Source organism: Mustela nivalis (assembly GCF_964662115.1).
Source record: "Mustela nivalis genome assembly, chromosome: 1".
NCBI lineage: Eukaryota > Metazoa > Chordata > Mammalia > Carnivora > Mustelidae > Mustela > Mustela nivalis.
Window position 1 is genome coordinate 166421394 of NC_139020.1, and position 22821 is coordinate 166444214.

The 22821-nt window shown below is 50.7% G+C and overlaps 1 protein-coding gene across 4 annotated transcripts in view; it reads left to right on the forward strand.

The window, feature by feature from the left end:
• SSUH2 (ssu-2 homolog) overlaps positions 1 to 13236 on the forward strand; it is a 28357-nt gene extending 15121 nt beyond the window's left edge. For 3 of the 4 annotated variants that reach the window (XM_082696566.1, XM_082696568.1, XM_082696565.1), the window contains exons 5-12: positions 215 to 275; positions 1289 to 1413; positions 2432 to 2494; positions 4015 to 4100; positions 5458 to 5550; positions 6129 to 6234; positions 8013 to 8120; positions 12600 to 13236. In XM_082696566.1, coding sequence (XP_082552692.1) covers positions 215 to 275; positions 1289 to 1413; positions 2432 to 2494; positions 4015 to 4100; positions 5458 to 5550; positions 6129 to 6234; positions 8013 to 8120; positions 12600 to 12746 — 789 coding nt within the window. In that variant the 3' untranslated portion in view covers positions 12747 to 13236. The remainder of the gene's footprint in view (positions 1 to 214; positions 276 to 1288; positions 1414 to 2431; positions 2495 to 4014; positions 4101 to 5457; positions 5551 to 6128; positions 6235 to 8012; positions 8121 to 12599) is intronic. The other variant, XM_082696567.1, reaches the window with a different exon arrangement.
• Positions 13237 to 22821: the final 9585 nt, after the last annotated feature.

Genomic DNA, 22821 nt, shown 5'->3' on the forward strand with positions numbered 1-22821 from the left:
CTGACTGATCTCCCTGCAGGTGTCTGGGGGTATCTAGAGCAGAAATCATTCTTGCCAGCTTGTCCTCAGCAGCCTATGGTGCTGGGAGTGGGGTCTTTTGACTTCCCCTCTGAGGCTTGGCAGGTGGGAAGCTTCCTCGTTTTGTAGAATGCTGTCTTCCCAGAGGGCATGAGTGTGAACATGCAGGTTTTTGTTTTTGTTTTTTCCTTTGTAGTATCGACTAGAGACTTTCACTGAATCCAGAATAAGTGAATGGACATTTCAACCCTTTACTAGTAAGTGAAATAAGTTTAATTGGGAGCAAATCTGACAGGTACTGGTGGAAAATATCAGGACATGTCTTAGCCACTAACCCTGAACAAGAGACCCTTTGGCTTGCAGCCTCGGTTTCCCCATCTCCTGTAACACGAGAGGGTGGGCTTTCATCTCGGACTTTCCAGTGCTAATCTCAGCAAATCCTTCCTGTCTGGGAAGTGGTTTGCAGAAGGACCTAAAGAAGTCCAGGGTTTGCCTTTGGTCACAGACAGAGGAAGCATGTGTGCTTGGACATCTGCCAGCCTTCAAGGCCACCCCCAGTGCCTCCCAGGGTCCCTAGGACCCCGTTCACTGTGCCATCCTGCCTGCTGCTGAACCCCTCTGGGAGGCTGAGCATTCTCTTTGGGAAGCCCCATGCCCTTGCTTCTCTGCTGACCACTCCGGTTCATCCTTCAAAACTCATCTCCTGTGTCACCTCTTTCATGAAGCCTTTCAGGATTTCTTCATCTGCTGACCACTTCTCCAATAGAAGGAGTCAGTCTTCTGAGTTTATGCAGTTCTGGTCCAAAGCACTCCACATAGCTTGTGACATCGTATGGTGGTCATCGGAGGGTGGTCATCACTGTGCCCTATCTGCTTGAATGGAGGTGCAGGGAGGAGGACGGAGGAGACGGGGATGGTCGCGACAGTGATGGTAGTTCTTGTTACTGATCCCTCGCATGGGCCAGTCTGGTGCTGAGCATTTTTATGCCATCTATTTAATTTTCACTACTGCCCTCTCTGGTGGGTGCCCTATATTTCCCTCATTTTGGAGATCAGAGAGTTGACGTCAGAGAGGTAAGGTAGGTCTGTTCAACTCCAGCATTTGGGTGCTTAAGCGCGGACTCCGAGGGGCTCCTTCTCTACCTGTCCCATAGCCCAGAATCTTGCCTAATGCCTGGCATCAAGGAAGGCTCCATACTATTTGGTAAATGAATGAAAGCTTGTCCTTGTAGCTGTTCACCGGCCTTACAATGATCCCTTTCTGTGTCAGACCAGTCAGTGGATGGGCCGCAAAGAGGGACCTCCCCCAGGCTTTGGGACATCAAAGTCCAGGTCCCCCCGATGTTTCAGGAAGACACGAGGAAGTTTCAAGTCCCTCACTCATCACTGGTCAAGGTAACTTGATTATAGGCATCTTTGCCCTTCTCTCTGGGCTGGTTTCCTAGACAATGTATATTTCCTCAACCTTTAACTCTTTAGAGAGGAACCCAGAATGCAGGCTGGTGGTTCATTCCTTGGCTATCAGTAAGGCAAATTCTAAGGGAACCCAGAGCGTGGACTACAGACCCACACAAAATTCCACGCTTGTTAAGGAGTAGTCACAAGTGAAAGGATGATTCTGATTCCCAAACTGTCACCCGCTTTAAGCAGTGAGTGTTCACATTCCTAGACCGGCAGAGTATTTTAAATTTATTTTTGTTTTTTATCTTTGCCTGACAGTAAACAGCGGAAGTGCTGAATGAAACAGATATAAAATAAAGCTCAAGTATTATTTGGATATTCAGCAAAGTCTGTAAGGGACAGAATTTGACTTCTGTCCCGTTTTATAGAAGTATAATCACAACTCGAAGTGAGGATAACCTAATGGATTACAGAAGCACAGAAGAAAAATCTCCTATCATGTTCTCATTGCTGCTTTAGAACTTGATTCAAGCATGTAACTTTCCTCTCTGAGTTTTTGTAGCCTCATACAATGAGAACTTTGTGAGGTCCAGAGAGGGTTCCCTTCTTTTCTCAAGAATGATTCAGGGATTAGATTCCAATAGCTAGCTTGTTGCCTTCCACAGAACTGCTGTGCATTTTTGGGGGGTGGGGGGGTAATCTATTCTTAAAGACCTCTTCACTACCCAATGGGCCAAGAACATCGGCTTTTGTGGATTAGCATGGGATCATGAGTTAGGACATGGAGCTTGGAGTCTGTGGACTCTTGGAGCCCACTGGGCTGTGGCCCCGAGGAGATGGCAGCATGATCTCCTTGGCTTGGCATTCAAGGCCCTTTGGAATCCTAGGCAAATGAGAATGGCTGTCTTCCCACTCTGGGCCTGGTGATGCCATGGGGTGGGTGTGGGGCTGGTGAAATCAGGAGGCGTTGGTGTTTGGGAAACTGGAGCCAAGGAGAGCATTTCACTTTCAGGAATGCCACAAATGCCATGGGCGTGGGCGTTACAAGTGCAGCGGCTGCCACGGGGCAGGCATGGTGAGTCCTGCCTGGGTGGCTGCTGGTGTTAATGATCATGTGGGAAGAGGGTTCCCGCTGGGACGGAGGGCTGGGCTGGGGAGGCCTGGGGCTCTTCCACTAACAGTGTGACCTGAGGCAAGTCATCCTCCCTTTCTGGCCTCCATTTGCTTATCTGTAAAATGGGAAAGTTGGATTGGGTGTTTGCTACTGGCCTTTATTCCCTTTGATGGTTTATATTTCATGATTTTAATTCTTCTTTTTCTCATCTGTCTCTAAACATTCATTGAGACTGAGTGTCCGCTCAGTGCTGGGGCTCTGTAAGAGGACTCAGACCTGGAGGCCTCCCCACCAGGGACCCTCTGTCCTTGGGGAAGACCAACAGGTGACCAGCACATGTAGTATGCGGTGATGAGTCTAAGAAGGTGAAGTTCAGGCGGCTCCAAGAGACAGAATAGACAGGGGTCTTGGGTCAGTGCCTTAGGGCTGCTGTAATAAATTACCACAAACTGGGGGGCTTAAAACAAGCGGTATTTATTCTCTCATGTTTCTGGAGGCTGGAATCCAAAATCAAGGTGTGAGCCAGGGCTGGTTCTTTCTGGAGACCCTGAGCCACCCCACCAGCTTCTTGTCCCACGTCCCCTCAGGCCTCCTTGTGGGGGCCCACCCTAGTCCAACATAACTTTGTCTTAACTAATGACACCTGCCAAAACTATTTCCAAATAAGGGCGCATTCTGAGTTCTCGGGTTCTCCGGTGAAGCACTGTCTTCAGAACCCTCCAGGCCTGCTGACCCTCCCAGCGGGAAGCACACACTCTTCACATGTCCTCAGCTCTCCCCCTTCGCTCTGATCTGTTGGACATATATTGACCCCTTGCCATGCTAAGCCATACCTTCATCCACCTTCTCTCTGCCCACCTGCCCTTCCACACTTTGGATGCCCAACTTCCGCCTACTGTGCGTTCCTCTGCCTACTCACGTGCCACCTGTGGGACCCAATGGCGGCTCCCCACCCTTCTGTCTCCTGTGCCCTCACTCCTGGCCTTCCTGGACCCCTACCTGTGGCCTTTTTCTTCCTCACTCCACCCCTGCTCCCCTTCCTCTCCTCCCTCCTCCCCCAGGCTTTTCCTGGAAGGTCTCCAGAGTCCACTCTGAGCCAACTGTGGAGCATAGCCTGGGGGACTTTCCAAGACCAAGCTCCTCATCCCCAGCCTGCCCCTCTCTTCCCAGTCCCTCCGGCCGTGGCCATTTGGTCAGGACGCAGTCTTGGGGGTTGTGGGGCTCCGAGAGGAGCAGGTGAAGATGGTGTCCCAGGAGAAACACAGATGTGAGTATGTCATGTCTCTGAAGGCTGCAGCCGGAGCGGCGCAAAGACACACAAGAGTCACCCCTCCCATCTTCCAAATGAATGAGCTGAGGCCCAGGGAGAGGATGTGGCTTGTTCGAGGACACCAGGTTGGGATCGGAAGCGGGTCTCAGGGTGCCCTTTGCTCATCTTCTCTGGGAGGCCGGCGGGGGCTGAGGCTGTGCTGTGTCCGCAGGTGAGGTGCCCGTCCTGCAGCGGAGCCAAGCGCAAAGCCAAGCAGTCCCGCAGGTGTCCAATGTGCTCGGGGTCTGGCAGGCGGAGGTAGGAGCGGGTCTCCCCAGCCCTGAGGTGAAGGACTCTCACTTGCCAGCTTCCTTGCTTTTCAGTGTCTGCCCTTCCGGAGGCCATTGGGTGCCCTGTTGTGTCACTCTTGTGCCCCAGAGTGCTGTGCCTAGCGGGTGCTCAGGAAATATTTGTAGAGTGGGTGAGCTTTCCTGCAGGCTTGCTATTTTGAGATGAGACTGGAACTCATCTGGCAATCTATGGGTCAGATGTAAAGAAAGAGTCACTGTGGAGAAGAAGGGAGGGGGTGCTTTAAGGAAGGGAGATGTCTTCCTGCTTATATGCTGGGGACACGAACACAGAAAACCACCTGAAGGTGAGATTTGTAACACTTTGAGGATCAGGACCTAGGCAAACCCTTATTTATAACTCACTGCAGGGCCTGCACGGAGGAGTCAAGAACAGTTTGGTGATTGACTAAATAATCAACAAAGTTCCATCTCTGTTCACAGGGCTTTGTAAATAGTGGCTCATTGCATTTTGTAAATCATGTCCATAGTGTATTTATAAATCTTGAAAGAGAAACAGGAAACCCGAGAGTGAGACCTCACAAAGTTGTGTTGGTTAATGATACTTTTTGGCTCATTGAGGCCTAGGCCATCCTTCTAAGAAGGCAGCTAGCAAAGCCTTGGCAGACCTGCCACCTGTGGTAGGCAAAGAAGGTCTTTGATTTGGAAAGAAGCTCAGGTTTCTTTTGTTCAAAAATGAAAGAATCCTATTTCAAATGAGCTTAACAAAAAAAAAAAAAAAAAAAAAAATTCCGCCCTTGTAACAGAAAATTCTGATATTATATTTCTGGGATGGCTTCAGGTTCAGCTGGATCCAGATGCTTAAACAATGTCACCAAGACTGTCACCACCCTTACCCTGCTTTCCTTTGTGTTGTCTTCATTCTCAGGCAAGCTGTTTCTTGTGGTGACAGAGGGGACAGCCAACAGCTCCAAGCTTAGTAACCTCAGTCAAAAAGGATATCCCTTTCCTGATAGTTTTACAAAAAAGTTCAAGGGCAGATCTCACTGCATTCCCCAGGGTTGTGTGTTCATCTTTGTGTCAGCCACTGTGGCCAGACATATAGAATAAGCTAATGGGTTAAGCCCAGGTCCCCAGCTGGTCATAGAAGGGGTGGGGGCAAGCCCACAGTTCCTGTGGTCAGGTCAGTGGTCACCAAAGGGAAACTGGGGCATTGCCACCAGAAGCAGGAGGTCTAGATGGTGGGCAGGGGGAACCAATTGAGGCTCACTTTAGTCCACCTCTATGAGGAAGGATTTGGCCTGGGCCTTGTAGAAGCTGCCAGGCCCCTGACTACCCGAGTGGTGCTGACCTCATGCCCCTCTCAGGTGCAGCACGTGCTCAGGGAGGGGCAGCAAGACCTGTGCCACCTGCAAAGGGGAGAAGAAGCTGTTGCACTTTATCCAGCTGGTCATCGTGTGGTATGTGGCCGTGTCTCTATACTGTGGCCCAGTGAGGTTGACTGGGGGATTTGCCCAGGACTACTTTCTGCGGAGAAACTCCATTTGGCTGGGGCTTTCACAGTGCAGGGACCTGTGCAGGAAGAAAAGGGCTTCAGGCACCTTGGGAAGGGGAGAGGTCCTGGGAAAGGCTGGGGGTTGGGGAGACGGGGTGGCTGGATGCTGGCAGGCGTTACAACAGACAGACCCGAGTTCAAATTCTGCCATGCTGCCTTCTAGTGCAGGCAGCCACTCAACGCCTGGGCCTTCCCTTCTGGGAAGAGTCCCTGGGTCTTAAATCCCCATGTCAGGAAAGGCTCCCATGCATTCTGGGTTTCTTCTGGGGGGCACGGTGTGAAGTGCTCACAGGTGAGGACAAAATGAGCTAATAGAACAGAGCTCTCAGTACTTTACCCGTTTCCCCATGGTGACGATGCTAATGAGCTCGCCCGAGGTCCCAGCAGTAGTAATGCCACCCTCCAGCCCAGGTCGGCCTGATTCCGAAAACATGCTCTTACCCCCATACTGTGTACGCCATTCCTCATCCTTTCCCCTTCCAGGAAAAACAGCCTGTTTGAGTTTGTGACTGAGCACCGTCTGAATTGCCCTGGGGAACTCCTTGCTAAAGCCAAAGGAGAAAGCCTCTTTAAGGATGAAAACACCATGGTAAGGAGGGCTTCAAAGACCATCACAAGGGAAGCTGGGTTCCCCTCCCACTACACCCCCCCCCCGCCCTCCCAGGGGGAGGGCTGCATTCTCCTGGAGAGGCAGGCTGGGCTGGAACAGGGCTCAACCCCTCCTTTCCTCCCCCACACCCTGACACAAACCTTGAGACCCTCTTCCCATACTAAGCACCACTGTAGGCTGTGGGGATACTGTAAAACCAAACGCTTGCCCTAGCGGATCTCATAGTCTGGTGAGGGAAATGGTAATGTTTCACTCCAATATCAGACAGTGGTAAGAGTCACTGAAAACATGCAAGCAGGGGAAAGAGACAGGAATGGGTGTGGTTTCGGCTGGGGGCTGGGAAGTGACATGGGGGGGGGGCAAAGACCAGGACAGTGCCCTTGGGGTGTGGACCCTGTGAATTTCTGGAGCCGAGGTGTCCAGCAGAGGGAGGCCTTGAGGAACAGCAGAGGGTGGGACAGGAGGGATGGATGTGAGTTGCGCAGAGCAAGGACCTAAGACCCGAGAGGTGCCAGCGGTTAGATCATGGAGGGTCCTGTAGGGCAGGTGTTGGCAAACACTGGCCCTTGGCCTGCTTTTATAAATAAAGTTTTATTGAAACACAGCCATACCTGTTTGTTTACATATTATCTGTGGCTGCTTTCCTGCTGCAAGGGCAGAGTCAAATAGTTGAGGCAGAGACCTTATGACCTACAAAGCCTAGAATAGTTACTAAGTGGACCTTTATAGATTTGCCAACCTCTGCTGTAGGCCTTGGCAGGGAAGTTAAGTCTTTATGGGACGTCTGAGAGGGCATGTTTTCTCTAAGAGGGTCAGGTGCTCAGTTACCTTTTTCTTTTCTTTTCCTTTCTTTCTCTCTCTTTTAACCATAAGTAGCCTTTTCACATTGGCTTCTTTGACTTTATAGTTTGTATTTTAAAAAATTGAGGCATAATTAACATACCTTGTATTAGTTTCAGGTGTACCACACAGTGATTCAATATTTGTATGTGTTGTGAAATGATCACCACAATGTCTAGTTAACATCCCTTATCACACACAAATTTTATTTTCTCATGATGAGAACTTTGAGGATCTAGATTCTTAGCAAATTTCAAACATACGACACAATATTAATTACAGTCACCACGTTGTACATAAGTCCCTAGGACTTACTTATTTTATAACTCTGTCTGCACCTTTTTATCACCTTCTCCCATTTCACACCCCACAACCACCAATCTGTTTCTGAATCTATGAGTTTTTTTTTAGATTCCGCATGTAAGTGAGATCATACAGTATTTGTTTTTCTCTGATTTATCTGCTTTAGCATAAGGGCCTCAGTGTCCATCCCTGTCGTTGCAACTGGGAGGGTTTCCTGCTTTTTTATGGCGGAATAATCATCTTCAGCCTCCTTTCTTTGCCCCAGTCAGTCTGGCTTCCTAAAGGCTCAGCTCAGGCATGTCCCCAGGAAGCCCCGTGCCCCGCCCCAGTGTGACAGCGGCAGAGGGGTGCTGGGTGAGAGAGTGGGCTGCAGGTGAAGGAGTGCTCTGTCCACAGTCCCCCGTTCTTGGTTGGAATTCCTGAGGCTGGCAGGGTGGTAATCAAAGCCCCCTGGAAGTTAGACAATCCCCACCCACTCACCGGGTGGCCTCGGGCCCTCCCCCAAACCTGCCTGGGCTCCTTTTCCAGCCCCTATGTTATGAATCAGAGCCGCAAGGTTTCGGGTGCTGACACCCCGGGCTAGGCCAGCGAGGTGGGCTGCATCTCTCCTGCAGGTGTACCCCATTGTGGATTTCCCGCTGCGGGAGATCTCTCTGGCCTCTCAGAGGGGCATCGCGGAGCACAGCGCCACCCTGCCTTCCCGCGCCCGAGTCCTTCAGCAGGTGAGTGCGGTGGGCACTGGGGGCTGTCGCGAGGCTCTGGGGGCCGGGCTGGGGCCCTGAGGGTGCCTGGTCACAGGAAGAAATGCGCTCTTCCCTCGGCAGGGGTCCCCTTCCAAAGGAGGGAGCAAAGGCGCCAGCTAGGGGAAGGGTGGAGGAAAGGAGTCCCAGTTTCGGAAGTACTAGAGACTGACCAGAGGCCATGTGGCCGGAGGGCAGAGAGCAGAGCAGTGTGGGGCCGCGGGCAGGTGGCACCCCTGGGCGGACGCCTGGACGTGGAGATTAGGATTCTTATCCTGAGAGCAAGGGGAAGCTACTGTAGGGTTTCAAGCAGGACTGTGGCTCAGCACGATTTTGACTCTAACCCCGTGGGTTAGAATCTTCAGAGAGGGAGAGGTAAAGTTCAAGACTCGGGGTCCTGGGGAAGTCTGGCACCGGGGGTCCTGCCCCTCAGAGCCCCTTCTCTTGTCGGGGGATTGGCTTCAGGCCTAAGGGTTGCTTTGGTGCTCGGTTGGGATGGCCACTAGATGGCGGTGGTGCCTGTTTAGGTTTTGAGGGGTCGTGGGAGCACGGGGCTGGGGCGGGGAGCTGGGGGTTGGCCAGAGAATAGCCAGCGCCGGAGCTCCCTGAGTCTTGTAGGCTGGGCTTATATCCTGGTTTTCTGTGTCTCACTGTGGTCCTGGACCAGCCACTTCCTCCTCCTGGAAGTCCGATTTCTCACCAGTGAAAAAGAGATGTTTCCATCACCTCAGGGTTTGGTAGAGATGCAATAATTTGCTTTAAATGCTTGGAACCTGGTGCTCAAAATGTGCCTTTCCTTCTGGTCCCTTTTCATTGAGTATTTCTCTTTCTCTCTCTCTGCACATCTCCCCTGTCTGCAGGAGAGAGAAAGGTGCATTTAACTAAAAAGTAATGATAGCCATCTTGGAGCAGCAGTGGGCCTCAGAAAGCATGGATTTGGGGCACTACAAACGTAAAGGCCTGCCATGGCCGGTGCTACCATGGTAGGGAGAGCCGCCTTATCCAAAGGGGTGGGCCACCACTCATCTTGGTGTAGGCGCAGGGCAGCGATTTCAGACCTCTGAAACTCCAGATTTTTTTTTTTTTTTTAAGATTATTTATTTGACAGAGATCACAAGTAGGCAGAGAGGCAGGCAGAGAGAGAGGAGGAAGCAAGCTCCCTGCTGAGCAGAGAGCCTGATGCAGGGCTCCATCTGAGTATCCTGGGATCATGACCTGAGCTGAAGGCAGAGGCTTTAACCCACTGAGCCACCAGGCACCCCTGAAACTCCAGATTTTTATATGACATCTTCCAATTTTTCAGTACAGAGAACAAAAATTTAAAAACGCTGGGAATACTGAATGGACTGGTGGGTTGGCTCTGGCGTGCCGGCTGCAGTCAGCTACCCCCTCCTAGCCCCAACCCATGCTGTTTCCAGCTGGAAGAGTAGAAGTAACTTACCTGAAACCACACATCTGCTTAATGGAAGAGCCCAGGGGAAGAACCCACTCCCTAGCTCCAAGCCAAATGTTATTACTCGTTGCGTTCAAGATATACAACTCCTTGGAAGCCAATGCGGGTTTATGGGGGCGTCCGCTGAGGGGGAGTTGGGGCCAGACACACCGCTAGGACTGGTCGCATCCCAGGTTCATGCATGCGCATGGCTCCAAGCTGCGCTCTTCCCTTCTCAGGGTCTCAATGTCCTCATCTTTAAAATGAGCTGGGTTGGATGTTGCCTTAGGTTGGGGGCTACAGAAGCAGCTTCAAGATGAGAGCTTATGTGCAGGACATTTATGAAGAAAGTGCTCCCAGGAGAAAATTGTGAAGGAGTAGGGGGGCCAGAGCCAGAGGAGGGGGGAGCAGAGGTCACAGAATGGCGCAGTGTGGCAAATGTCCAGTCGCTGCTCCATCCCGTGGGAGCTCTGAGTACCAGGCAACTGTGTGCCTGGAGATGAGGGGGCTGGCCTCGTGTTGTTTGGCACCATCCAATCATTGGGCGCAATTTCCCAGGCCGGCTGTGCTCCTTGCATGTGAGGGGATTTCTGTATCTCAAGGACAGGACCCTGCGGAAGAACAATGGACTGTGAGTAGCAGAGAAGAAGCAGATGTGCAGGAATGTGGGTGAGAGAAGAACAGAGTCTGTGGAAACCCCCAGAGCATCATCCCATCATCCCTGTGGGACTTTGCTCTTGCCTCATTAGTATTAATGGTTTGGGTCTCATGAGAGCCCCCAGAACTGGGGTATTGATTACAGGAATGGGAAGAAGATAAGGGCTTGATTTTAGCAGCTTGCAGACACTGGTTATTCTGAGATTCTTTTACTTCTGAAAGTGACCCTTTGAGTCCTTTTTGGGCCCTTGATTTGGCAGCTGGGGCAACTGAGGTTGAAGAGGGCAAATGAGCTGCCCAAGACCACACAGTGTGTCCATGGCAGCCCTGGATCTTTGGGGACTGTCCCCTACAGGACAGTCCTGTCTTGGGCAACACAAGACCCCTGTGAACCAGTCCCAGAGCAGGGAAGGGTAAACCAGGGGCAGGAGGATGGATTTTATTAAAAGGGAGTGCCATGGGAGAAAACGGCTCTTTTGTGAATCTTTCTGGACCTGCATCTGTAGACAAAGATGCTTGCTGATATTTGGTTCAGGACTGAGAACTTAGCACATGGAGTCAGCCTGAGCACACACCTGTCATGACAATGTCTCCCCTCCCCCCATTCCAGTGCTCTCAGACATGGAAACTGCTCTCCTGGGGGATGACCAAGGCGTGCCGACTCATCTGTGGCTGATTACGAGGCAGCCACCTGATGACAGCTGATGGCCTAATCAATCTGTAGCCTCAGACCTGGAGGCCTTTTGAATCCAAAGCAAATAGAGGCAGGAGGGGTTGGAACCAGTATCATTTTCCATTTGATCTTGGCAGAAAACTCTGGAAACGAGAGTGACCATGACCCCACTGCCCACGTGCTTGGAGCAGTGATGTAGGCTCCCACCTTCTCTTGTCTCCTGGTGCCCATTTTGTGTCTTCTATAACAGAAAGGGGGTCTTCTGCCTTTGATTTCCAAAATTACCACTTAGACACCACTTTCTGTCATATGGAAAGTCTCCGGATCTCATTTGGTGATCTCAGCAACTCTGTGGCCTAGAAGCTTCTATCCCCATTTCCTAGAACAAGCAAACTCTAGATCAGGCAGGGACCTTCATGGAAGAGGCAGTCCTTGACTCTGAGTCCTCTCTTCTGCCACAATGTCACACTGCCCTTCGGCTGCCCCTCCTGTCCAGTGGGGAGCCTGCTTCTCAAAATCCCCTGCCTAGTCTGTTTCCCCTTTTCCAGTGGCCTCTGGACCATCACCTATGGTGATAGGACTTGGGGACAGGACTGTCTCCAAGGAGTGAAACTTCCTGAAGTAAAAAGGTCTAACCCTGGGCCATCCACACCACCTCCCTCTGGGTTTGTGGACCCCTAGATGTGGGTCTGGGACAAAGAAGCCTTTCATGTAGAAGAACTTTGGGGTTTTGATGCAGAGCCTGGACCACGGGACATCCCTGAGGAAGCTTAGCTTCGGTGTTGAGGAGTAGCTTTCCTCTGCACCCAAAGCAGAGGAAGGAGGGTATTTCAGTAGGGTGCCAGTGTTCTCCTCCCAAGGTGGTCTTCCACATTCCATTGGGGGTCCCACAGTTTTGGAAGAGTAACTGCTCTGAGAAGATGCCAGAGCGCGAGAGGCCTTCAAAGGAAGGTCAGTGCAAGACCATGGTGAGGTACAGAGTGTCCTGAGAAAAAATGTCTGAAGTGGACCACCAGATTTTGGAATTTCTTTGATGTCATTGTTTTATTTTAAAATTTAATTCAAATTGTATAAGTTACTCCCTAATATCTCCATGGCTGTATTAATATAGAGATGGTTAAAATGACTTTATCTTCCACCTTTCTCCGCCCTTCCTCCCCATCTAAAAAGTAACACTTCTTTTTTAAGATTTTATTTATTTATTTGACAGAGAGAGATCACAAGTAGGCAGAGAGGCAGACAGAGAGAGAGAGGGGGGGGAAGCAGGCTCCCCGCTGAGCAGAAAGCTCGATGCGGGGCTCGATCCCAGGACCCTGAGATCATGACCTGAGCTGAAGGCAGAGGCTTAACCCACTGAGCCACCCAGGTGTCCCCCAAAAAGTAACGCTCCTGAAAGATGTCCTATTTGCCTGGAGGCTTACCGTACATCCCGGGACTCCCTTGGGGATGACTGTGCCCCCACTTTGTGAAACGTAGCATCAGATGGTGGCTAAGGCTGAAAAGTCCGTTTGGAACAGAGTTTAGTGTGCATGAAGGAGTGTAGTAGGAGATACACCTAGAAAGGCACACGGGAACCGAAATGCCAACTCCAGAGTGTGAACTTCACCCCACAGGTAGTAGGGAGCCACCGAAGGTTCTTGAACAGGCAAATGACTTGACTAGAGCACTGAAGTTTTTTCTTGGGCAATTGTTTCCCCAGCGCCAGACCATTGAGCTGATCCCCCTCACAGAAGTGCATTACTGGTACCAAGGACAGACTTACGTCTACTACCTCTACGGCACGGACCACAGAGTGTACGTGGTCGACTACCCTGAGCGGTACTGCTGTGGCTGCACCATCATCTGACGGGACCCAGCCATCTCCAGAGCCGGGAGTTTACTCATCATTGGCTACGTCGGACAATCCTATACAAACCCTGGGGTGTCCTTCTAGATACTTCAGCTTATCATGTCAAATCCCTGGTCTTTCCAGAGCTTCTCTGGTGGGATCCATCATGCATTTAACCTACAAGAATTCAGCTAGGCACATTTCTTTAGAACACTGTGGACCATGATATGCAAATGAGCAGTTACACCCTCACCTGCCATGGCCCACCCCGGGATTCTGCATATTCCTTTCAGTTACTGCTGTCCCCTGTGGAGTCTGGCCAAACGGCTGGTGGGGTCCTGCTCACAGGAGCAGCAGCATTTAGACAGGTGTCCAGCTCCCTTGGGACTGCATGGAAGACAAGGGGAAATTGAGACGTGAAACGGGACGTGAACCAGGAGGACAACCTTCCAGGCTCAGACTTTGTTTGCCTCCCATGCTGGCTGAACCTAGCTGATGCCGCACGCTCTGCACACCACGGGACTCCCTTCCTCCTCTTCCTCCTGAAGCTTTCTAAGTCCGGGAAGCCCCTCTGAGCCTGGTGTCCTTACAGCCCACCTCCGTGGGGCTCCAGCAGGATGCTGCTGCGTCCGGGGCCATTGTACCGCTGGCGGGCACGGGCTTGGGTTGTTGCGGTGGTTGGAAGGGACACTCCTGGCATTTGGTGAATGCAGAGCAGGAAAGCTGGCTGGCTAGCGCTCTGCGCAATGAAGCTCGCAGATCCGCCCCTGACAGTCACGGAGACCTGGTTACCCAGAACCTCCTCGAGGCCTGCGGACTGCCCTCATCTCACTTACTGCTCAGCTCTGCTCTTTGATTTTCCTGTTTGGTTAGGAACTGCTCTGGTCCTCTCTCTTCCCTGAAGTCCAAACTAGAAACTCCCTGCCGACTTCATTACAGCCCCTCACGCGGTCCTGCCTTTGCCGTCACAATTTGAAATAGGTGCAGTACAATGTTACTTTCTTCTCATTTCTCCGTGCTCTTTCAGCTGGGGCATTAAATTGCTTTTGTGTTTGTTTGTTTGTTGTTTTTAAAAACATGGTATGTAAGTGGATCATTTTGGGTCATTTTGGGATAAAAAAAAATGGGAGCCTCAAGTATGTTAAGGTTGTGGCCTACTGACCTGTACTTGCTGTTGATGTGTAAACCGTGAGAGAAAATCCAGCGGGAATAAAGTGAAGCCAAAGGGACGCTGTTCCCGTTCAGCACCAGGGGGTCACTGGCCCCTGGGCCCTTAGTCCCTTAGGTTTTGGCAGAAATCCCAGATAAATCCTGGATCCTACAGCCATTGCATAACTCTTATGTGTTTTTCTTTGTAGTGTTACCTATTTTTATGGCCTTTGCTGCAGCCAGGATATGACTTAATTTTCTATTTCTGTCTCTTTCTATCATCCCAGGACTGAGTTGGCTGGTAGTGTGTAGCCATAAACCTAGTGGAAGTCACTGGGGGATAGAGAGTAGAACACGAGGACAGCCCTGACCCCAACACTGGCCACCACGGCCTGAAGCTCTGGTCTCAGTCCTGTTTCATTTTGAAAGAACATCGGACCCAAGTGATTCGCTTTGTCTTTATTGCTCTGCCAAAGGAGAACACTAGCCGGGCTCCTCACTAGTCACTGATGGTCAGTCTGCCAGGGGGCCAGAACCATGCTGGGCTTTGTGAGGGTTTCACGGAGATTGGCAGGCTCTGCCCCAAGACTACAGGATAGTAGGAGGGAATGTATGCAGAGGGAAATGAAAGTGAGAGGTAGCTTTAGAAGATGAGGATACCTAAGACCCAAATCAGTGCTGGTGATTACAGGTGATGGAGACTCAAACTGACTTAAGGAGAAACGGTCTTTGATTAGTTCTTATCTTTTAATAAAGTTCATCAGCTTCAGGTACAGCTGGATCCAGGGGTTTGAAGGATTTCATTCAAACATGGACTCCCTGGCTCTCCTGCCCTCTGCGTTGACAATAAGACAGCTACCAGCATCCTGGAATTTCATCATATGAATTCAGTGACCCCTGGAAAGAGGGGGCTTCAAGCTAATTGGCCAAAAAAGCAGGGATCCAGGGAAGGTTCTCAGTTGCTCATTTGGGTCACATGCCCATTCTTGAACCAATCCCTGATCAGCAAATGCAATGACTCAGTAGGCCAGCCTAGGTCACATGGTACCCCTCCCCTCTTGCTGGGCTCAGCCTGGAGCTATCAGAAGGGGCCCGGGAAGCTGGGCACCTGTCTTCTAGAGGCACAGACAGAAAGTGCTGAGTTTGTTCAGGGATGGTGCTCAGGAGTTTTCTAAATCCTTTGCCCCAAATGACATCTTAAGCCAAAGAGGTGAGACTGGGACTAGGTTCTTTCCCTGCCTCAGCCCTGCACTTCTCTTCCTGCTTTTGTTGGGACTGTAGGACTGCTCCTCCTCTGTAATTTGGCTATTAAAGTAAGAATTTGGACTGATCTTGGTGTCAGGGGAGGCATACGGTCCTGGAGTAAGAGAGGGTATATGTGTGCGTCTGTTTGTGTGCACATGCGTGTGTATGCATGTATACATGTGTGTGCATATGTATATGTGTGTATTGTCTGTGCATGGGGGAGTGTGCACATGCATGTGTGGATGTGTATTATGTGTGTGCACGTGTAGGTGTGAGTGTGTGTATCTGTGTTGTGTGCATGCGGTGTGTATTGTGTGTGTGCATGTGTACATTGTGTGTATGTGTGCATGGGGCGTGCGTGGGATAGTGTACACATGCTTGTGTGGATGTGTAGGTGTGTGTGTGTTTGCCAGATGGGGAGGACACTGCTTAGAAAGCAGGAAGGACTTCCTCCCCTGACCTGGTGGTTTTCCTTCCTTCACTCCAGGTCCCTGTCATTTCTCTGGAGTTCCCAATACCTGGCCTTCCTCATGGGGTTAGCTTGTTAAACCCACAGCCAACTTCAGTTTCTAGATCCCGTACAGCCCTTGATGTGGAGACTGAAGACAGAACCGTGTCCCTCACAGTCAGGACAGACAGCCCAAGGGGGGTTCTGTTGCTCAGCAGTGGACAGCCTTTGGGCGGCAGCAGCTGGACTCCACCAGCTCCTGGCAGAGTTCCCGGTGCCAACTGGGCACCTTGAGGGCTCAGGGATCGTGGACAGGGCATGGGATTAGGGTCCTATACCTCCAGTTGAAACTCTGGCCCTGCCTCTTCTCAGCCATGGGACTCGCCACTCTGCTAACGTGGCGGAGCCTGCTTCCTTGCCTGGGAGATGGGGACGCTACCGCTTGCCTTGCGGGGTGGTCTGGAAAGGGACGAGGTGTGCCGAGCTCAGTGGCAATAGCTGCTCAGCGCTGGGAGAGGCTGCATCCTCCCTGAAGGAAATTCCTTTGGGGGGCGGTACTCAACCGCTTGTCACGGGACCTCTATAGGTGCCGCAGCTCCCCCTTCCTTCATCCTTCAGCTCAGCTCCTCCACCCCTTCCGCAGAGGTGTTTCTCCTCACCCTCAGCTCAGGCCAGATCCCGCCACCCCTCCTCTCGGAGCTGGGACCTCAGCAGAAATTACAAGCCTTTTCCAGGCTTTTACTTGTATCCGTCCCCACGCCGGTCCACCCAGCGATCCCGTGGGCAGGACGGGGTTTTGCTCGTCACTGGTTGTCCCAAGTGCCCTTAGTAAATACTACCAAGTGTGACTCAGTGACTGAGAGAAGGTTTAGGATACGGATGTAACACAAGGAATATTTAATTCCAGTCACCAGCAGCTGTGTGGTGCTGAGTAAGTCCTTTTCTCTCTTGGGCTTCAGTTTGCTTTGCGTACCATGAAGAGTTGGTTAGATCCCTTTTTCCTTTTCTTTTTTATGGCACCCCCCTTTCCTTCTCCCCCAGATAAGATCTTACATGGGGCCCAGATATTTAAACTCGGCTCACCCATCAAGTGGAGTTGCTGTGCCTGAGGTGTGGGTCGGGACCCAGAGCCGCCCCTGGTGCCTGCTCCCTCCTTACCGTGAGCCTCCAGGGCCTTGATGCCCACTTGAACATGGCCAGGCCAGAGTCTCTCATGATGTTCTGGGAGATGGTCTGCATCTCTAACAGACCACAGGACACTCCTGGAAACTTTTTTTTGTTTGTTTTTTTGTTTTGTTTTTAAGAGAATTAAACCCTTGATGGGAGCTTATTTTCTGATGATTTCTTGGAGTAAAAAATGTAGATAGGCAAGAAAGCACTACGAATATTCTGTCTACTGGCACTCTAGCCAGTTGATAATTCTTCTGTATTTTGTCTGGAGCAGAAGGGCCCTGGGACATTCAGATTTAAGGGGTCTCCTCTTTCTAACTTGGTCCCTCAGCTAGAAGAAAGGGTTGCTACTTGTCTTTATGTCTTCAAGCCTGGGGGATTCTATGCTTTCCCCCCCATTTCAGCTAACTGAGATTTTCAGTTAAAGGTGTGACTTGGATATTCGGAGCTGATATTTTAGGCCAAATTTAGCCACTGTCATTTTAGTAACAATAGTTTTTGTCCCATGGTCAGAGAGTCAGGCATGACTTTCAGGGAGATGGGACACGGTGGGGCTCCTGTTGGGGAGATAGCACAGTGTTGACAAAGCCACATGGTGTGGCCTCTGTGGTCACAGCCTGGGATTCCCATTCTGGCTCAGCTACAGTTCATCCCTGTGGGCTTGTGGACCTTTGCTTGCCCAGAGGTCCCATCTGTCAGATGGATGCACTGTGTACTGACTGCTAGGACTGTGGGAGACAAAATGAATTGTGCATATAGTTTGTATGGCATATGAGTCCTCAATGGTGTGAGAGGTTAGTATGAATATATACAGGAAGAGGCAACTGTTGGGAGGAAGAGATCAGACCCTTTGCTTGGGGGGTAGATCAGAAGGAGGGTGCTATTGACTGAGTGAAGATTTGTATCCCCTCAAAATTCATACAAGATCCCTAAACCCTGAATGTGATGCTGCTTGGAGATGTGGCCTTTGGGAGATAATTAGATCCTAAGGGTAGAGCCCTCATCAATGTCAGAAGAGTGCCCTTACAGAAGAGACAGGAGCTCCTTTGCCATGGGAGGGATATAATGAGAAGACCGCTGTCTATGAGCTAAGAAGCACACTGGTCTTCCAGACCCTTGGTCTTGGACTTTCAGGCTCCAGAAATATGAGACATTACAGTTTCTTTTGTTTCTAAACCTCCCAGTCTGTGGTGCTCCGTGATAGGCTCCCAGACTAAGGCAGTGGGTGTCTAAGTACAGAGTCTGAGGCTGTACCCTTTGAAACAGGGCAGCGATTTCCAAACGCTGGTCTGAGTGATGGGACCTGACTGTACCAGCATCCCCTAGAAAGTTTGTCAAAGATCCAGGTTCCTAGTCTCATCCCTAGATATTCACGCTCTTGACGGCTGAGATCCTGTAGCCTTAACCAATGCCCCAGAATGATTCTTGCGCATGGTCAGAACAGGAAATTGACCTTTGGAGTAAAAACGATTGGGCTTTGGAACCAAAATTTTCCACCTTAAATTTCAGTTGTTAACTCACTGTGGACTTACCTTCTCTAAGCCTCAGTTTCTTCTGTGAAATGGGGACAGTCCCTGCCCTACTTACCTCCAGAGTTGTTGGAAGGTTCACATGAGTCACGGAGTGTGAATGTACTTTGCAAACAAGCACACCACATATATCTATCTCTTTCTTACCACGGGTGGAAAAGACAACTTCGATGTTTTCCAAGGCTTCCTGCTGCTCTCGATCCTGTCCACCAGGGGGCAGCAGGTGCACACAAAGGAACCTTTGGAACAGTTTCTCCGGCCAGTAAGCTCCTTGTCGGGTGAAATCAGAACTCCAGGAAGACTGTTCTCAGCAGTTTCGGGGCCATGGAGATGCTTGCAAGGCCCGGGCCTCAGGGAAATCAAGGTATCTCCAGAAAGTTCTTCAGAGATGCATTTAGTATATTTATACTAAATGTTCAGAGTCTCCTTCCAGAAGGACACTGTATGACTGACATTGAGGAAGCCAGGCTTGAGATGCCAAACTGGAAGCCAATGGTCCAGGTCAACACATTAGCTCTTGAATCCAATTCATTCATTCACTCACTGACTCATCCGTTCATTCATTCAACAGACAGGAACTGACACCTGGGCTGTGCTGGGTACTAACTAGGCCAGGCACAGGGGAGACGAAGGAGAATCAGGCACTGAGCAAGCCTTGAGGACTGTTCTCAAGATAATGGTGAACATTACTGGAGCATCACCCATGTGTCACATGCTGGTCTTGGTTCTTCCTATGTGTTAACTCATAGAAGGCCTGCCAGGGAGGTGTTCTTATTACCTCCACTGGACAGAGGAGGGAACTCAGGTCCGGAGAAATTCAATCAAGGTCCCATGGGGCACCTGGCTGGCTCAGTCAGTTCAACATCTGCCTTCGGCTCAGGTTATGATCCCAGAGTCTTGGGATGGAGCTGGCGTCAGGCTCTGTGCTCAGCGGGGAGTCTGCTTCTCCCCCCTCTTGTGCTCGCTCTCTCATTCTCTCTCAAATAAACAAGTAAAACCTTAAAAAGAATACAACAAGGTCCCACTTTGAGGGGGGGAGCAAGGATTTGAACATGGGCAGTCTGACTCCAGAGCCCATGATCCGGCTGGTTTAGCAGGGGAGGCAGACATGATGATGATGATTTAACAGTGAGAGCTAGAAGAGACTTGTGCTTTAGTCCCTCCATGTTCCCAGGCAGGCAGATGATGTCTCACTGAGCTAGGCAGTGGCTGGGGAGAGGATGCCCCCAGGGGGTTTGGGGATTAGAGGATAAATACCCCTGCTCCCTAGGGTGGGACAGTTCTGAGCCGTGTCTGTATCGCCCTCTGGTGCTCCCCAGTGGGACTGTGCTCTGAGTGGTCCCAGCTGTAGCTGCTCAACAATGCATGCTCCCTGCCTTCCTACCTGCTCTGTCTCATTTCTCTACACTTCTCCTGGTTGCTGAGATTGTCTTCCAACTAAACTATCTCCAGTGCAGCCCTTGGCTCAGGACCTGCTCTGGAGGGAGTTCTGTCTGGGACACCTATCTCCCTGACGTTTGCTCCTTTAAGGAGCAGAGAGTTGGATCCAGTTCATAGCTGTAGCTCCAGCCCAGAACCTGCCAGGGCCGAGTGGCGGGGACCTGGAGGCTACGGAGACATGGGGGACATCGCTTTGGCCCCATGGGAAGCAGTAAAGGCCCCTGGGAAGAGATGACATCTGAACTGCGGAATCTGGATCCCCTCTCTCCGACTTATCTCATTATTAAATTGCATTCTCCCTCATTGATTTCCTCCTGACCTTTGGTACCCACAAGCTTCCCTGAGGTCTCCTAGAGCCGTGATCCCCCCCACACCCCCAAGATTCCAGGGCCCTGCTGAGCCTTGCATTATCACCTAAAAGCATTTTCTTCCCATGGGTTTATCAGCACTGTGAACCAATCAATAGCTTCTGCTTAGCTTTCTTTAGCCATCTGGGACCCCAGGTCACTTTTGGGGCCTCAGTTTCCATATCTGTAAAATAGGGATGGTAATGCTCCCTCAACAGTCCTTGGGAGTCTCAGAGGGGTAAGATGAGGACAGGCTGTCGGCTCCAGGGCTTCCCTGGGAAGTCCCAGCACAGCGCTGTCATCTTGTGCATGAAGGTGACTCAGTTCCCACCTGCTTATCTATTCCCGGGTCCCCGGGTGCCAGGCGGTCTTTCAGTCTGAACTTTGCCCTCCCTCATGATGTGCTGGGTTCCCGGAAGAAATCGGAAGAAGAGATGCTCTACTGCTTGCTTGTTTCTCTTGGATGCCCCCTATACTCAGTAGAAATCCAGGCATCTCCTATTAGGGACACACGGCCAAATTAGCAATCCTCCAGACTCTGTCCAGACCTAGCCCTACATCTGGACCTGATTATGCTAATAGAGCCCTCATCTCCTCCCACTGTAGTATACTACCAAGCTCTGTGGGGTTCCTATAACCTGGCCTTGGGAAGGCATCGTGATTTCTTCCGATTCGTGTTTCCCCTTTTCACTGAATGAAACAACTAATAACCATGGAGAACATTTATTAAGCCTTTACTAAGGGCCAGGTGCTGTTCTTACCATTTTAAGTGCGTTTGGCCCTACATCTTCTTAAGGATCTTGTGAAGGAAGGATGGTTTTATCCCCATTTTACAGATAAGCAGACTGAGGCCTAGAGAGTTTAAATCGCTTGTGCAAAGTCACAGAGCAGAGAAGGGCAGAGCCCTCCTGTCTGGCTATCCATCTTGGGTGTAAAGGCTGTGTGCTAGGATAGATGGTGAGCTGATGTGTGCGTGTAAGAGGGGGAGGGGTGAAGTGTGCCGAGCAGCTGACAGCCTGAGGTGGGGTGGGCAGAGCAGCATGCCGGTCCATGGGTGGCTGGAACAGCTGTGGCTTTTGGGAGGCCCCAACCTGGCAGCTGCTGAAAGGAAGTGCATTGTTCTTCTTGGATAGAAATTTGGGGCCCAAGTTTCTCTGTGGCCAAAGCTGACTTGGCCTCTTCTCGAGGTGGGTTGGTCCCAGGTCACCTCTTTAGCCACACCCGAAAGCAGGAACTTTGTTTTGGAATGCAAGTAGCTGTCCTGCCCTTGGCTTCCTGTTATGTGTCACATAAGGGGGGGGGTGGCCACAGAGCCCTGTGTGGTCCTTCTCGCTGCCAATAATGCACAGGGCTAGAGTTATTCATACATTATGCGATATATGATATATGTAGTACACACACATGGCATATATATGAAAAACTGTAAAATCACCCCCACGTTTGAATCAATCCCAACTATGCTCTTTCTAGCCTGAAGACCTTGGCTCATCAGTTTCTCTGAACTCAGTCTGCCCATCTGCAGAATGGGTTATTAGTAGTAGCTCCTCCTCCTGAAGCTATTTGAGCACTAAGGGTATGTAATGCCTGGAAAGCCCTGAGAATGGGGTCTAGCAGCCACTCCATCACGATTACTATTATTAATCCAATGTCCGTGATCATGATTGTTTTTCCTGTTATTTCCATGTGGAGATCATTGTGGGGCTTAAATGACTTAATGCATGGCACACCGTAAGTTCTCACTAAAGGGCAGTTTATTGTTTTGTTATTTTCTTTTGCTACGTTGTTTTACACTCATTTGGTCCTCACTCTGGATCTAGGGGAAAGCTAGAATTCCTTTACTCATTTGAAAAATATTCAGAGATGAGTGAAAAAGCGAAATATGTTGTTCCGGGTTTCTTAAAGAGTAAGGGTCAAAGTCATGCCTGAAATTCGAAATATTTGGGCTCAAAACCCTACATCATTTTTAGGCATCAAAGACTCCTTTAAACTATCCTCTGGTTATATTGAAAACCACTGTTTAAACCAGCTCAGCTCCTACCTGTTTATTTAGGAAACACCCTCCTACCTACAGTCTCAGTGTGATGTACTTAGTCCTTTGAGGCCCATTTCTTAGAAGACCCATTTCAAAGATAGAAAAACTGAAGCTCAGAGAGGTTGTACTTCTTGCCCAAAGTCATGCGGTGGTTTGGACCAGAGTCAGGATCTTCTGGCTTCTCCATCTCCAGCACAGAATTGAAGAGCATTCCTTTAAGACCAGAAGAGGCTCAGGTGTCCTAGGAAGCTCATATTGACACAGGCGTGGTCCTTCCGTCCTTGCCTGCCTTCCCTGATCACCCTTGCCATTGATTCTGGCTCTGTCCCCTCTTGTAACTAATGACTCCTGTGGAGCTGTGTCCTAGAACCCAAGCCTGCCCCCAATTCCCACTGCACAGACCACGTTTGGACATCCCAAGCCTCCTGTCCCACCATCTTATTGCTGGCCATCCTTAGGTTCAGCTTCTAGGCTCTTCTCCCAGGTGTGGGAAATCTTGCTACCACCTGTCCGCATGTGGCTGAGCTGGGATGCTCACCCCTCACCTACTGCCTCCCCCAGACCAAGGCAGGACACTCAAAGACAGAAGAGGAAAGGGTGCGGAGGGGAGATGTTTCTGACGCCACCAGCAGAGTGACTCAGGTCCAGCAGAAAGGCAGCCTGGGTGTATGTGTGGGGACCGGGACACTTAGCTGTGGGCACCAGAAGCCTGGCTCACCCTGGCGGAAGCAGT